The sequence below is a fragment of the Chlamydotis macqueenii genome, chromosome 1 (genome assembly GCF_036417535.1).
Source record: "Chlamydotis macqueenii isolate bChlMac1 chromosome 1, bChlMac1.mat, whole genome shotgun sequence".
Classification (NCBI taxonomy): domain Eukaryota; kingdom Metazoa; phylum Chordata; class Aves; order Otidiformes; family Otididae; genus Chlamydotis; species Chlamydotis macqueenii.
Genome location: NC_141556.1, coordinates 172,087,268 through 172,103,682, shown reverse-complemented (window position 1 = coordinate 172,103,682; position 16,415 = coordinate 172,087,268). Strand labels below are relative to the sequence as shown.

The 16,415-nt window shown below is 35.2% G+C and overlaps 1 protein-coding gene across 1 annotated transcript in view; it reads left to right on the top strand.

The window, feature by feature from the left end:
• The window catches only part of PIBF1 (progesterone immunomodulatory binding factor 1), a 121,326-nt gene extending 107,212 nt beyond the window's left edge, over positions 1-14,114 (top strand). The window contains exons 16-17 of the mRNA XM_086741603.1: positions 11,334-11,513; positions 13,789-14,114. Of these exons, the coding sequence (XP_086597729.1) occupies positions 11,334-11,513; positions 13,789-13,845 (237 nt within the window). The 3' untranslated portion in view covers positions 13,846-14,114. The remainder of the gene's footprint in view (positions 1-11,333; positions 11,514-13,788) is intronic.
• Positions 14,115-16,415: the final 2,301 nt, after the last annotated feature.

Genomic DNA, 16,415 nt, shown 5'->3' with positions numbered 1-16,415 from the left:
TTTTCTCTAAGTCATCTTCTTATATATGAGCTGATTGTGATTGGAAGTAGTTTCATAAACATTACATTTTCACTTTGTATTGTTCTGAGAATTGAATGAAATGTAATATTTTTTTTAATTTGAACTGTGGAATGGATATTTTCTATTTTTTTTTATATTATATCTTCTGAAAAAAAAAAGGAAAAAAATTCACAGCAAGCTGGAGCTCTTATGTGAATGAGATTGCGTAGCTTATTTTGTCCAAGCAAACAGGATCTGATGGGGTGCAAGAAAAGGAGATAGACATAAGGCAGCATTGTGTAGATAGTAAGTAGGAATAGAGAAAAAGACAGAACAAATGAAAGAGAAAGGTGAAGTTAAGAAAAGAAAACAGTTATTTCATTATGTAGAAATGTAGAAAATCTGACTTTTTTTTTTTTTTTTAAATATTTGGTTGCCAAATGCATTTTCCAGGTGTGTGTAAGATTGGAGAGAGTCCACACTGTTCAGTAGGAACAGCTACTAATTAGTCCTTTTAGGATATTCATAGTTTGTTAATGGCTTTAAGAGTTTTTCAGAGAGCTTCTGGCCCACTAAAGTGAAAGAAAAGACAGGTGCTTTTATTCTTCTTTTCCAATTTTGAGGAGAAGCAAGGTCTTCTGAAATGTCTACTTTACCTTAATTTGACCAGCTACTCCTATATTCTCATGTTTATTTTTCTTACTCTTGTATTCCCCTTGAGGAATCATAGAGTCATAGAATGGTTTGGGTTGGAAGGGACCTTAAAGATCATCTGGTTCCAACCCCCACTGCCCTGGGCAAGGACACCTTCCACTAGACCAGGATGCTCAAAGCCTCATCCAATCTGGCCTTGAATATTTCCAGGGATGGGGCATCCACAGGTTCTCCGGGCAACCTCTTCCAGTGTCTCACCACCCTCACAGTACAGAATTTCTTCCTTACGTCTAATCTAAACCTACACTCTTCCAGTTGAAAGTGAGAGAATGCCCCTCACTGCTCAGTTCTCTACTCCCACAGCTTCATTCCATTTCGGCAATGACCTTGAGGATTCCAGATGAATTTTAAGCATTTCATTGTTAGTCATACTTTAAAGTATGGCTAATACTATTCTTAGCTGTAATTAAGTTATGCTGAAGAAGTTTGACTAGAAGTAACATAGGACAGAAAGCCAATGTGTTGGATTTAGGAACCTGGAGAGCAGCAACAGCTGCCATCTGCAGAAAACAGAGGTAGAGAGAAGTTCAGAGGCTCATAAAAAGCTTTGGAGTTATAAGGGGGAGGGCAGTACGTGTTTAATCAGGGGTGGAAGCTTAGTGGATAAAAGGAGAAAACTGCTTTGTTGGGGGAAAGGGGAAGGAAGGAGTATCTGCAGGGGTTGGGAAGACACGACTGAAAAGAAGTGATTGGTAACAGGTGCCTTCAAACAATCTCTAGCTCTGCCTTTTTCCCCTCTTTACTGTGTAAAAGATTATACATGATAACATCAAAATTATTTGTGTTTCTAAAGTGTATGACTTCCTGCTCATCTATGTGCTGCAACTTGTTTTAATAAAAAAAATATGCTGATGTACAATGCTTAGCTCTCTTTTCAAATGTTAAGCCACAGAGTAATTATCATTTTTCTTATGCTACGTTTATGTTCCAAGATTCTAGTTTCTATTAATGTTCTGCATGTTTTCTAAGTAGATTACAGGGACATTTCTGCATCACAAGTAAGCCCTGGAGCTATTCTCAGCTTAAAGCTTGGAGAAACAAAGTGACATTTACATTGCTAAACGAGTGTAGAGAAGTTTCTGGCTCATTTTTTTTACAAGGGAAAATATGCTTCTGAGCAGTATTTCTCATTTTTGTTATCTGTTTTGTTGCTGTCAAGCTTTAATACAACTTGAATTCCAAATGGTACTGAATTTAGGAAGAGGAAAGACTCAATAGTTGGGTACCTTCATTCTTTTCTTGGATCTGTGTTATTCAGAATATCTTACTAGTTTTCATGGTGGTATATACTAAACAATTGTGTACTAAATTATGATTTCTACTCAGCAATTTTAATTTTTTATCTTAGAATCTTAGAAACCATGATAATAACACAGAGTTTAGTAATGTCAGTTAATATAAGTCAAATATAAATACATTTTTTTGCTGTCAAAAATAGGAAGATTCACGGCAAAATGCAACTTATTTATGGATTGTGGGATGGAATTAGCATATGTATTTTAAATTCTATGTTTTTGAGAGAGCCAGAATCAGTTAAAAATATAAATATCTAAACAAGAAATTGTTGTCTGTTGAACAAGCTAGAGTTGTTCAAATTTTCTGAACATTTAACTGATGTCCTGTTATATTCATTTTTCCTGTATTGGCTACGAATATTTCCATCACATTCTGCTGCTTGTCCAGCTGTGTAAAAATTTTCCTTTTGTTGACTTTATGGTAGCATTTGAATACTACCAAGTGGAAAGTGAATTTAAATACTCTATAAGAAATACCAAAGACAGGGAGAATCAAACTAAAACATTACGTATCAGAAAATACAGGAACTTCTACATAATAATTTATGTGAATAATCCTGATTTGACATGTTAGCATTTTAGCATCTGTTTCCTGTAACTAGAACTTACTGAAGAAAGCATACTTTTTGTTAAACTTGAAGTTGAGTAAATGAATGTCACAATGGCTCACATTAAAAAAATGTTTGGGGATTTAGTCCTAGTTATAATTGCCGATATGTTTCTGATTTTCAACACAAAAAGTGAAAAAAACTTTCAGAATTTGATATGCAAATTCTGAACTATGAGGCATACTATTTCCTACTTTTCTTAAAAGGTTAGAAAGATATAACTGGTGAGAACAAATTTAAGATACAGCTGAAATAGGCAGAGATTTTTGTGTATCTAAAGACAGAAGCTGTTCACTGCAATGAGTGGTGCATTTTGTTGTTGCCACAGTTCTAATGCATTCACCTTATAAAACTGGAAGTAGTTTGTAGATCTATATAGTCACAGATCTGTCAGTTCATTTTAAGTTTTTATATGAACTGGGATATAGAGAACTGAATTAAATGTAGTGCAGAGAACCTCTCAACGTGCTACATATGGTCTGGCATCTTTCCAGCGCCCAGTTATCAGGTTCATTTGTTTGATTAGGACATTTCATACTGTCTTCCAGTTTCCAGCTTTACAATGTGTATCTGTGTGCCTGAGATGACCATATGTGCAAATCTCGCACCAGAATTCTTGCTGACTTCTTATATTTCCAGTACAGCTGCAACTGAGGATGCGACAATGTCAAATACACTCTGCCTTACATGAGGGATTAAACTATAACTTGTGATTTTTTCGTAATTGCATAGGTGGTTGTTAAAATCTTTGAGCTCAATTTTGCATGTACGTTCTACTCCTGATAGGCACAAGCCCAGAGCGTTCTACTGTTGAAGCTGAATTTGCACCATTTGTTGCCACTGCATCCTATCCATCTGCAGTCATAAATAGTGAAATAGACTGACTTACCATTTGCTTCATTTTGCTGTCATGTAAAAATGTAGTGTCTTTCTACTATTTCACACTTTGTCATCGTTAATATTAATATCCGGTGTTGTTGATTCTGTGCTAATAGTGTTGGTCTTTTTTCCACTTTCAACCAAAAAAGGGAGACAAATAATTCATTCCAGGTTATAGGCTATAGTCCTTCTGCAGTGTATCTCTAGCTGTTTGTCAGAAATAAAACCCGTGAAGAACAGTTCTAAAATAATACTGTGTGTGAATTGTCAGTACTTCTAAAGAGGAGACATTCTAGGCACTACTTTTGCTCGAGAGTCTCATTCCTTGATAATGACACATATGTGTCTCCTTTCTCTTAAGTGCACTCCAAAGTTAGAATACCATACTCAAACTTTTTCTTCGAAGTGCGGTATGCAAGTCATTGCATATGTTGAAAAGTGGAACCAGGTTCTATTTCAGTCCTCTGGTCTGTTGTGTTCCAGAAGTATGTCAGTGACTTGCTGTTCTATGCCGACAATCTGTACAAAAGGCTCTGTTTTTTTTTACCTCCGTTTTAACTGGTGAACTCCAGTGATACTAAAGAGTACCACTGGTGTAAAGATGGTCTGAGAAATTGTTTGTCAAGTCAAATTACAAAGTAGCAGAGATGGATCTTACTTAATTTTAAAAATCTGTAGTGTAGATGTCTACATTGGAAAATCACCTAGGGATTTGTAGTCAGAAAAGAAAAACAGGCACTATTATGGTGTGATTTACCATATCCTCTTCTAAAATCAGAAAAATTAATTGTAACCTATGGATTTCTCACCAACGGCTATATAGAAGAATCGGACAAGCTAGTTTGCCTAGATTTAGATATTACTGAAGATATCTAATGGTCAATGTGAGGAGGTCCAACCAAGTATCAGATCACATGTTCTAAAGCTGAACTGCAACCACAGTTCTCAAAAAGATCCCTGTTCACCTTAGTATCTTAGTATCACCTTAGCTGTTAAATGATACAACTTTTTTTTAACACACCTGTACATTCACAGAAAATCACAGGAGGAATCTAAGAGGGATCCAAGTAAGAAAATGCACAGACTTCACAGAGGACAATATCCTTAGTGTTTTCTCTACTGTCACCTTATGTGCCCATCAAGCTTGACCATACTGAACACCCTGGGACAGACAGCTGTGAAGACAGTTCCTTCTGAACCACCCTGCCCTGCTCTTTTCCAGATGGAGATCACTTTCTCTCAAAATGAAGTTATAGGAAATATAATTTTTTTATCTGAATCCCCCTAAGAACATTTGTATATTGAACCTGAACTTTTAATTCTTGAGAGATTGAGAAATAATTTCTGAAATGCACTCTTTGTAAAACACTACCAAATTGATATAGCATTATTAAATGCTGGTTTAGGTTTCTCGAATCAGTATTCTTTAACATACCCATAACATCATTTTCTGAACTTGGCTTTTCCCTGTGCTGACTTCTTTGAAGACTACAATCACTGCCTAAATGGGAGGATATGTGCATGTTGAAGACAGATTGCATTGACTTAGCACAAACGTGGTTTTCATCCCAGTACACTTGCCTTCCCTCACTTGCGCGTTCTATTATAGCTATTGTTTTTATTGTTGTTATTTTAGAAGTTAATATAGATAGAAGAGTCACCAGACTGCTAAACTCAAACCTACTGTTTGGCTCCCACATTGAGAAGAGTCCTGTCTCTGGACTCAAGGTGTAGTGCACTAAGTTTCTCATGAAGGAATTTTTTGTCAGGTCTCCTCTCTGCAAGGTGGGCTGTACAGGCAGCTTTCTTGGACCTAAAGACAGTGCTGTAATCTCTCAAGTTTCTCCAGTCTGGATATATATTTTTATTTTGAGTTGTAATTTAACCACATGGGGACCATATGGTAGTTCAAGTGAGGAATACAAGCTTTCCAAAGGAGGTCCTGGGCATACATGCTTTACTCTAACAGTATAGAAGACTTAACAGATGGGGGTGGGGACACACATCAAAAATCATTATCTTAATGCTTGACTCATAAATTCTGAGAGACCTTAACTTTTGATCAGCATCTTTGAGGGAGGCAAACCTCTGGTTTTATCCTTCCTTCAGCTGATTTTTCTGGTTTTGTCAGTGAAATTGGTTTTCTTGTTTAAAGATCATAATATTTAGTGCCTTTTCTGTGTTTCCATTCTTTTACTGGGAATTTATGCTGTTTTCTTCTTTTGGAACACTTGTCAGTCATCAAAATTCAGTGGTTCTGCCAGAACCTGATACATTTTCTGGGACAGAAGGTTCTTGTTCAACTTCCACAATACAAGTCCTCTGCTTCAAAATGGCGTTCTAATCCAAGGTGAAGTTTGCAATCATAAATTCTTTATGTAAAGCTAAAAGCAGAATACCATTTGTCATGGTAAAGATTCAGTTAATTGTGCGTGCTATTGTTAGGGTCACTTTTGCTTTAGAGGATATTTATCTGAGTGCGGTAACCATGGGGTTAACAGCATGAGGAAGGAGCCAGATGGACGTGACACCCATTGGCTTCCTCTGTGATGATTTTAGTGATATGAAAAAACATTAAGTTTACCATCAGAATCAATTATCTTCAGGCCAGAAAGGTAGATGGCTCTTCCTACTGAGCATTTCGAACTGTTTAGTTTGATCTATGTAAAGTTTCTTTTTAAGATCTTTATATGGAGATTATGTGAAGGTGCAAGACATCCCTGCCATAATAACATAAGAATTGATGTTTATGTAATTGATTCCTGTAAGCCAGTTGCTTTTTATTGAGGTTGTTATTTTGCATCTGCTTCCGGAGTATGATATATAAATATATATCATTTAAATTGCTTATATAAATTTACATATTTATTATAATTATAGAGACACATATATAATGTTAAGTGCCTTTGCAAGCTTTTGAATGCAGAGAGATTTTTTCTTGCTTTGGTTATAGTTATTGGTCATACATATATATGATAGTAAGGAGAAAAGTCTTTGTCCTTGTTGACAATCCACTGAAAAGAAAAGGAATTACTATCTTGATAAATATCTATTGTGTATAGTGTAGGCAATTTTTTTCATATACTGCATCAATTATTTACTTGATAAAACAGCATTCCTTTCTATGCCTCAATCATTTTCCAGATTAGGCAATTCTTTTTCATTTTGTGTTGATTAAGTTACGATTTTGTTATAATATTATACTAATTTTGAATTTTTGTAGTACTACATTTGAAAAACTTAAGTACTAAATTTGAAAAACTAACTTAAAACTTAACAAAAACAATGCTAATAGACATCCCTTTATAGTATCTGTAACTCAAAATACAATTATATTTCATATTGTTACGTGCCTTATTTTTGCATTTGCTTGTCTCTATGTTCTAGTTGCATTGCTAGGTAAAGGAATCAAATTTTATCCTTCATATTCCTGAACTGATCTTCAGTCTCCATTTTTGTAGATATTATTTCAATTTTTTATTTGAGTTCCTTTAACACTGTTTTAAATCCTGATTATTTTAATATGATACACGGGTTTTGCAGACTGTAGAAGTTCCACAACAGCACAGATAGCATTCAGCCTAATAAATTAACAAGGAAGAATTAGGGAAAAACCCCAAAACAAAAATATTTTCATTAATGAACATCATGGAAAAGATTGGTGCCTGTCCTTTGTCTGTACCTAAATATCGCCTTTTCTGTTCGTGTATTGGTATACAAAATTGCTTTTGCTATTTTTAACTAAGGTTGTTGGACATCACAGTACCAAAAATAAATGGAAATAAGCAAGTAGGTTCTTCTAATACTATTTACAATGCCATACGTGTTACCTTACCTCACCTCCAGCTACGTTGCTCTCATTGTTCTCAGTCCATTCATTCTAATCACTTCTTTTGAATTCCAGCTACTTTCTTGTTATGTGTGCAAAAGTTTCAACGATTCTTTTTACAGCTCAAGTAAGTTTCATTGAATGTGAATTAATGGTCGTAAGTAAGTGGAATACAGGATGTTAGATTGTTCTGAAGTATGAACCTGTGTTTGTTTAGGAAAAATTCTATGAGTAGGCAATCTGTGGTGTGAATGCCTGTTCTAAAATGCAGTTCTTTTTAACACAGCAATTTGATACTTGAGATACGCGTGCAAAGGGAATTATGATTGCACATTGGCTAATCAGGATAAAGTTGTTTTAGGTAAAGTAGAAGGCTGAGAAAAGTAAATGGTAAGGAGAGTGAGGTCAGAAATGGATTCAACTTAGGACAACTAAGTTTAGGTATCTAAATGGAGGTGTTTGCAGTGAGGTAAGCATCTGACTTTGCTTTACAGTGAATAATAGCAGCCTAGTCAATATGGCTAGTGTTGTTACAACACAATTCATCCAACACACTAATACGTGTCCACTTCTGAATAAGCTGAATCACTTTCCAGGCTACACTGTCTATAATGGAAAATTAGATTCCTAGCTCATGTAGATACTTAAGTTTAGACACATAAATTTAGATGGTATAAGCTTAAATTAAATCCCACTTATGTGTCACATAGATCATTACTTTGTTTTTTGGCATTTGTGCTGGTAGGCAGAGCAGGTTAGCATCCTTAACAAAAATTCATCAGATCTCCGTGGACAGAATTTCAAAATATTTAATAATAGAGTATAGCCCTGAGACTTGTTTGTATGGGTGACAGTCATTGTACATAAACAGTGGTTTTGTGCCAGCAGCATACTTTAATTTTTTCCTTGTTTCATCTTAACCTACCTTTTCTTGCTAACTGCATTGTTTCCGTGCATCTACACTATCACATCCTCACAGGTTATGGTGTAAGTGAGAAGTGAGTGCTTGTGTTCCCAAAGTTTGGGACAGTGACACCAAAGCTGTAAAGCTAGCACAGAGGGGAACTGGGTGAATGCACTCAGAGGTGTTAGTACTCATAGTCCTCCCAAGAAGGATTACTGTCTGGATCTCCAAAGCCCTCAAACCCTGGAAGCCTCAACACAGTGACACACAGCTTGCATAGCATGGCTTGTTTATATGTCCAGGAACCAGCATGGCAAGGACCAGATACCTCCACAGAGAAACTGGGACATGCAGAGCTTTAGCAACACTGATTTTACAGTGCACTAACTGAAGTGAATACTGTAAGCAAACAATTTGCACAGCTCTGCCTGGACGTAGGGCCGTGGACTTGACACAGTAGAAATTTATAAAAATTTTAACCGTCCATTTCTCTTCACATCTTCCTTTACTTAGCTTGTCCTGAAACTCATACATGTCCTTCTACACAAAAAAAAAAAATCTTCCCATCCATTTTGAGCTCTATACCTACTTCCCCTTTTTTTCTCAAGGTCCTGTTCACACTGGAACAAGTTCACGTGCTTCTGCTTAGCACAATCTCCAGAGATTCTTTTTCCTTGCTAGCTTTCTAGACCAACTTTCCAGTTTCTAGGATTGGAAAATATTATGGAGCCAGGATAGCATGCTAACAATAGCAGGTAGTGCTGATGACTGTTTAGAGTTTAAAAGTGAAGCTAAGAATGAAGATTCTGTTCAGGAGAGAGAAGCCTGAAGAGATGGGTAAAATTATTGCAGTTCAAGACAGAACTTTGTTTTCAGCATGTCCTTGGTTGAAAACAGCAAATCTTTTGCAAATGTGTTTTCTTTTCCTGTTTAGCAGTACACATACCAATGATTCTATTGGATTCGTGTTTCCTGTGCTATTTTGCCAAGTTTCTTAAGGTCTTTCTCACTAAATGTGGAAGGATTTTAGAACAAATATTAAGGTGACTTTAGCTAAACTGTCATGATAAATTTGGCTATAATGCCAAAACAATTTATTCATTCTGGGCTAATTTGTCACCCCCACTCCCTGTCATTCCTTCCCATAGCTTCCCGTTAGAGAATTCTCCTGTCACAGTAGAAGCTCGTGTGAGAGCTGACTCTCCAGAGCCTATTCCAAGTCTGAAAACAGACAGGGCTGTCAAGTACAGGACAGGTTCTGTGAAGTAGAGAAGACCTTAGACTGCCAAGTGGATCTTGACACAAGAGAATTTGACCCTACACATACAGGTTTCAGCTCTGTTTCTGAAATAAATCTACATGACAGTTTTTGGGGTTTGCCTTGTTCAAACGTGCAACTATTTGGTCCACAGAATAACGCAGTTTAAGTATAGGAACAGCACTTGTTAATGTCAAAACATTGTTTATGGACAATTTAATCTCCTGTGATGGTGTATTTATTTGCTGTATACTTGCTTGGGTTATTTTCATCAAGAAATTCTGTCTATGTGTCGCTTTGGCAACATCTTTGCAGAGTTTACAACTTTGAAAAACATGTTGGCATCAACTATGCAGTCCTTTTAAACAGCTGCTCTGCAGTCATGCTGTTTCAACATGCCACCACACATGACTGAATTATGCAAATAGTTAATATTAAATGACTGAGATACAAGAACAATTTGTACACTCCGTAAAACTGATCCGTGGAGTGTAACATCCATTCATATAACTGTGTTAGTGTGGGGCAATTTAAAGGCAACAACATGATTCTTTTGACTTTGTATCTTGTGTTAAAGGCAGCAGTGGACAGAGAGAAGGTATATGGCAGGAATGTTTTAAAAGGCTGAGGGTTTTTTTTAACTCGTTACTAATAATACAATGAAAATAGAATGTGCATCAATGTAATTTTCTGGCAAGTATTAAGACATGGGTAAGATACAACAAATGTTTGTCATTCAGCTGTAAATATGAGTTACCCTGTTATAGTTGAGAGATAAGATAGAATGTTAGTTATATAGAATGCTAATACATTAACAGTATTGTTTATTGAGGACAATAGCATTTGTAACAGGCAAGCAAAAACATTAATAGATAAAAAAATGTAAAATGTAAAATTGTCTTAAAATTTACTTTGAAAGGCTTTTCTACTGACCTTGCTGTTCTAGTTCTGGAATAATGAATGCCTAAATAATAATAGTACGATAATAATAATAAATAACGCTTTAAATTCTGTAACTTATTTTATAGTAATTTCACCCGTTAAATGAGGGAGGAGGGAACATTAGGCATTAGGTGATGCGAGATAACAAAAGATGTCCAGTTAAAGTCACAAAATACTGTTTTCCTTTCTCACTCAACTGTACATTTTGAATAATCTGTTTTGTTCAGCTAAGTAGTAAGAAAAGGTTACTTTTTAATTAATCCAAAATATTTACAAAGCAAATTATTAGAACACCAAAAAAGTCTGCATTTTTATATGCACTTGTTTTTCTGTTCCCATATTGTAACTTTCATTTTTCACAAAATATCTTGTCCACTCTGATCCCATTTTTGTTGTAGGTCCTCTTAAGGTTTTTCATTTATTTTTCTTTTCTGATCTGGATATAAAGGCACATATATATTTCTAGTAATGTATTTATAAGACATCTGTGCAAGACCTAGTGCTCGAAAGTACAATTTGTCACAGTCATTCAAATTGGATTTGTAAACTCTCTCGCTTTGAGAAAACAAATTCCAAAGAATTCTTTTAAATTGGATAGAAGCTTAAGTAAAAAGATATAGTGGATTCCTTACTGCACACTAAATCTTCTCTTTTGCAGACTTTAAGCAATATAAAATTTGAGTTGTATAAATCCTACGGGCCTTTTAAATTTTCTTACTTTTACTGGTGTCCAATTAGTATTCTTATTAATTATAGCAAGTATATGTTCATGCTTGTTAGATTTACTGATCCAGTTACACATTTTGTTCAGTGAATATAAATTTATTATTAACAAATAAATATTTAATAGATTCAAATGTAATTTTACTGAATAACTTAGCATTGTTCTTTTGTGGTTTTATAGGAACTAGCCACAATGAAACAGATTCTAATTAGTCTACATGGTAAACGCTATGAACAAAATTTACCTCAGTCTCATCTTGATGTAAAAAGTGTGACTGCAAAAAACAAAACAAACCATTCGGTAAAACTGCTGCCAGAACATGAAGAAGAAAATGTATTTACACCTAAGCCAACGTTATTTGTAAGTACCATCATAAGAGTAAGTGCCATAAGCGTTTTTGGTAATTCATCTCACTTTTTAAAAAGAAAAATGTGTGTTCGTACTTCAAGGAGGTGTATAACTAGTTCAGCTGAATACTTGCAGCTCTTTACGGGAATGGTCAGTGTTGAGAAGATAAATTACAGTTTGTGATGTTATTTAGCTATTTGGTAGTTTCTACATCTTAAGTTCACAGTAAACTAGGTTTTTTTTAAAATGCCATTATAATATTACAATATTAAGAGTGGTTAGCAAAATTTTAATAGCTGAAGGGATCCACAGACCTTGTATACAATTTTAAATATCCCTTGATCATGTATGAGTTGAGTGTATGTATATATATATATTGAAGAGCAGGAATAAGGAAATAGGTGTATTTATGTATAATTATATTCATGTGTGTGTATATTTATATTTATGTGTGTGTATTATCTATATATTAAAAATACATGCCCAGTATTGATATCATGTTTCTTACTAAGGATACTTGATATTATAAAAACCCGTTTTGTTCCTTCGGAAACTAAATGCTTGGATTTAAATACTTCAAGTGGCCTGCTTCAGATTTAGTGCCTTTAGTATTTGAAAGCTTCCTGAGAATGGTTTAGAAGTTTCTGACTATGACTACGTCTGAACTGATAAATTTAAGAGAGGCAAATTGCAATGCTGAATCACAAAACAAATCATTACTCTTATTTATACTTCTTGAGGCTACCTTTCTCTAGGGTAGACTGATTGTATCCACACTGCATAGCATATGTGCTTTTTTTGGTCCAAATATACATGTGTGTAATTTTTTTTTCTTTTTCTTTTCTGGTGGAGACTTTAAAATTCAGTGTCTCAAACAATATGACGTTTGTGTTGCAGCACATCAGATACTGTTTCTATAATACAAAATGTAGGAAATGATTGCATCTCTTGGACATTTTATGAAGGCATTTGGGGATTTTAAGGGTTCAAAATATACTTGGATATTATTATGAGACTAAAGACAGGCATACACAGTGTTGTCTTATCCACCATCCTTTCAGGAGTGCTAAATCATACTGCCCAAATTTTGTCTTTGATGGAGCTATTCACTGATCCAAAACAGAGCCAAAATGTGAGCTAACAATTAAGTTGTGTAGATGATGCAGGGTTTCAGTGTTTAATCTGTCCTGTCTTACTTAGGATATAGAAATGGTGTAGGAATCTAGGAAAAAAAAATGCATTTACATTTAGAAATTGTGACCAATTCATCTTAGAAAAATTCTAGTCTTTTCAGACTTTGGAGTAGGCAACAAAAAATGGCAGGTGGCAAGGTTTCTTCTTAGGAGGGGAAATAAGTTAGTAGTCCTGTGAAAATCCTGCTAATTTAGATCAATTTCTAGAATTTTAGGAGCTTGCACAGATAGAGCAGATTTATTTTTGTAATTGAAATCTTCAAAATGAGAGAAAGATGGAGATTAAAATCCCCACTGTACAGACAGCTGAATAAAGTAAATTTTTAAATTGAATGGTTATTAAGTCTTGGAGGAAAGAAAGAATAGAGAGCAGACAGAAAGCAGAAGTAGAAAGGGACAAGTTTAGGGACAGCAGACAAAAGAGACTACTCACTAACGTAAGAGATGATACCCACCCCTGGAAGCAGAATAGTCCTTATCTTGTTCCACCTCCACTTCTTTAGTTTTATTTCTCTATAGAAACGACCACTGAATTTGCCACAAGAATGTTATGCAATCCTGACTGTGTAGCAGTAGCCCATACAATTATGAAGACAAGGCAAGGTTGCTCACAGATAATTCTCTGTGATTAAAATAGTTTCTACACCATCAGAAAACTGCTGAATTATTTTTAATTATAGTTTTTTAATAACTATGTTTCTGTATAAAGTGTTGGTCAGTTATGGCACACCTAAGTGTCTCTTTTCTACGTTCCGTCTGCTTCTCAACTGGGAAAATCAGATGATGCTATTTCAAATGAAACCTATTTATGGCAGAGTTGATGCATTTTTTCTTTGTAATAGATATTATAAAAAAGTCATTTATTACTTATTGTATAATCTGCTTTTAATAACCTATAAATATGGGGATTTTAATACACATATGTAGTACTAATAACCTTAAACACATAATTTTGGTTTTTATTTTATTTGCATTTAAGCAAAGAATTTAAATATCACTGTGAACTACACAGTAAGGAAGAAGAGTTTTGTGTAGACTGCATATTTTGCTTGGACTTTCACTGTCTCACAATTAAAACATTCTTTATTTTACAGACAAATAAAGAAGCACCTGTATGGTACAAGAAACTGCAGAAGAAAACATCACCATAGCATTTTTCCAAAATTACTCAAAATAATCCTTTGGGGAGCTTTTGTTTGAAGAAAGTTATTTTCACTGTAATTATGGCCCTTTTTACCATAAAAGCAAACAACTGTTTTGTTTTTAACTGTTCTTTTAAACCTATCAAATGATCTTATTCTTCATAAAATAAATTTTTGGATCTGTCGTGTGAATAAAATATGTGGAAATAATGCATGCAATGATTTTGCTAATGTGTATTTGAATTTTAGAAAATAAATAAACACTAGTATATTGTACACATTTATAGTCTGGGCAGTTAACAGGCGTATTATTCAGAGTGTTCAAATTAATGGATGTTTCATCTTTTTTGTATTGTTTTTCTCGGACCCTGTGTTTCATGCCAGAATAGTTCTTTGCAACTATTCTGGCTCATAGAAATTTTAAAAAAATGTACATGAGTTCGCATACTTTCTATGAAGGAAATTCATGTCAGGTGGAAAAAAAATTAATTTCTTATCAGCCTTTATTTGTGTAGTGTATCATCTGATGTCATATGTTCTACCAAAGAGGCATTAAAAATATTCTAGAGAAGCAATAAAATACATCTTAATTGTCAGCACTGATACTTAATGGGCTAGATACGTTTGCTCTAGTGTAGCTACATCAGTGTAATAATAAAAATAGAACCATGATGTGTGAGTACTGTAGCATGTTATGGTGAAATGGATAACTTGCCATATTTAACTGTAGGAAAATAAGCCCCATCTTCCGAGAACACAGTCTACTTATTTATTCCACTCCACCATTTAGTCTATAAAAAGGTCTCAAATATTTTAAAGCACTTTTGACTGCATATGGTACATTTCTGTATATAACGTAAATACAGATTATATTGTTTAAGTGACTCTATACTGAAAATATTGCTCAAATTTCATTTAAGAGGAAGCTTCTTTTTCTTACCTCCTTTTTCCTTGACAATATGTCAACTGATTCATTGTTCCTACCTGAACATGAGCAATAATTATTTAGTATAAAATACTGAGCTGTATCAAGCTTATGATTCCTACATACACTTTTCTTCATTTTCCAAACAGCAGTTTGAAGCACAGCAATACTTCCTCTGCTGCAGGTAAGCTTCAGTTTCTTTACTTTTTTTTTAATAATTCTTAGTGAGAGAGGTAAAAACGCTAGCAATTGCACATCACAGGATTAAAATTATCATTCTGTGAGGGAGGGAGGCTAAATGTGTAGACAGAGGTAATATCTTTTATTAGACTAACTGGTGTGCACTGAGCGAAAAAAAATACACAAACCTTTGGGCTCACAAACGTATCTGTACAGGCATTCCTGAATAAACTTTGGTTTCCTGAAGTCCAGGGTTTTATCTAACTTGTATTTTTATGTGATAGAATCATTAGCATGGCTTTCATGTGAAACAGCTCCCATATACAGATACTAATTTTGTAGTTTGTAATAGATATTTTATATGATTCACAGTCCCTAGTTTAATTTCCCAGACTATCCTGTTTGTCTGTTACCACTCAATAATTAATAAATTGTATTATCTAGAAGGACTATGAGCTATTTTAGGCAAGATACTAGTTGGAATCTTAAGTATTCACAATTTGTTGTCCTGTAGTATCCTTATAGACAAATCGGTGTGATATGGGCTATAATGTGGGTGGAAAATTGGCTGACACACCAAGCCCAAGGAAATGTGATCAGCAATGCAAAGTCCAACTGGCAACTGGCGAATAGTTGCATCCCTTGACAAGTTCATAGGCAATACCAAATTTGGGGGAGTAGTTTATACACTGGAGGGCAGGGTCTTGGAGGGACCTCAACAGGCTGGAAGTTGAATCAACAAGGACCTTATGAAGTTCAACAAAAGCAATTGCAGTCCCACATCTAGAATGGAGTAACCCCAAATGCCAGTACTGGCTGGAAAGCAGCTCAGCAGAAACAGACCTGAAGGTCCTCATGGACAACAAATTGAACATGAGTCAGCAATGTGCCAACCAGCCGCATCCTGGGTGGTATTAACAACAGGACAGACAGTAGATAGAGAGAAGTGATCCTTCCCTTCTGTTTGGCACATAGGAGACCACATCTGGAGTGTTGCATCCAATTTTGGGCTTGTTCAAGACAGACATTGACGTATTGAAGTGAGTCCAACAGAGATTCACCAAGATAATGAGAAGCTGGAGCACCTGATGTATAAGGGGAGGCTGAAAGAACTGGACTTGTTCAGCCTTAAGAATAGAGGGCTTAGGGGGGAACTTGTTGCTGTCTCCAGCTACCTAATGGGATGGATGGTGCAGGGACAACAGAGCCAGACTCCTCTCAGAGGTGCATAGCAATAGAGTAAGAGGCATTGGACACAGACAAAGCACTAGAAGACTCAGTTAGCTATTATGAAAAATGTTTTTAAGGTGAGAGTGGTCAAATACAGGAAGAGGTTGCCCAAAGAGGTGGTAGAATCTTCATCCTTGGAGATATTCAGAATTCAACTGGACAAAGTCCTGAGCAACCTGGTATAATTGGACCTGACTTTGAGATGGACTAGATGACTGATTTTCAGAATTCCTGTCCAACATAA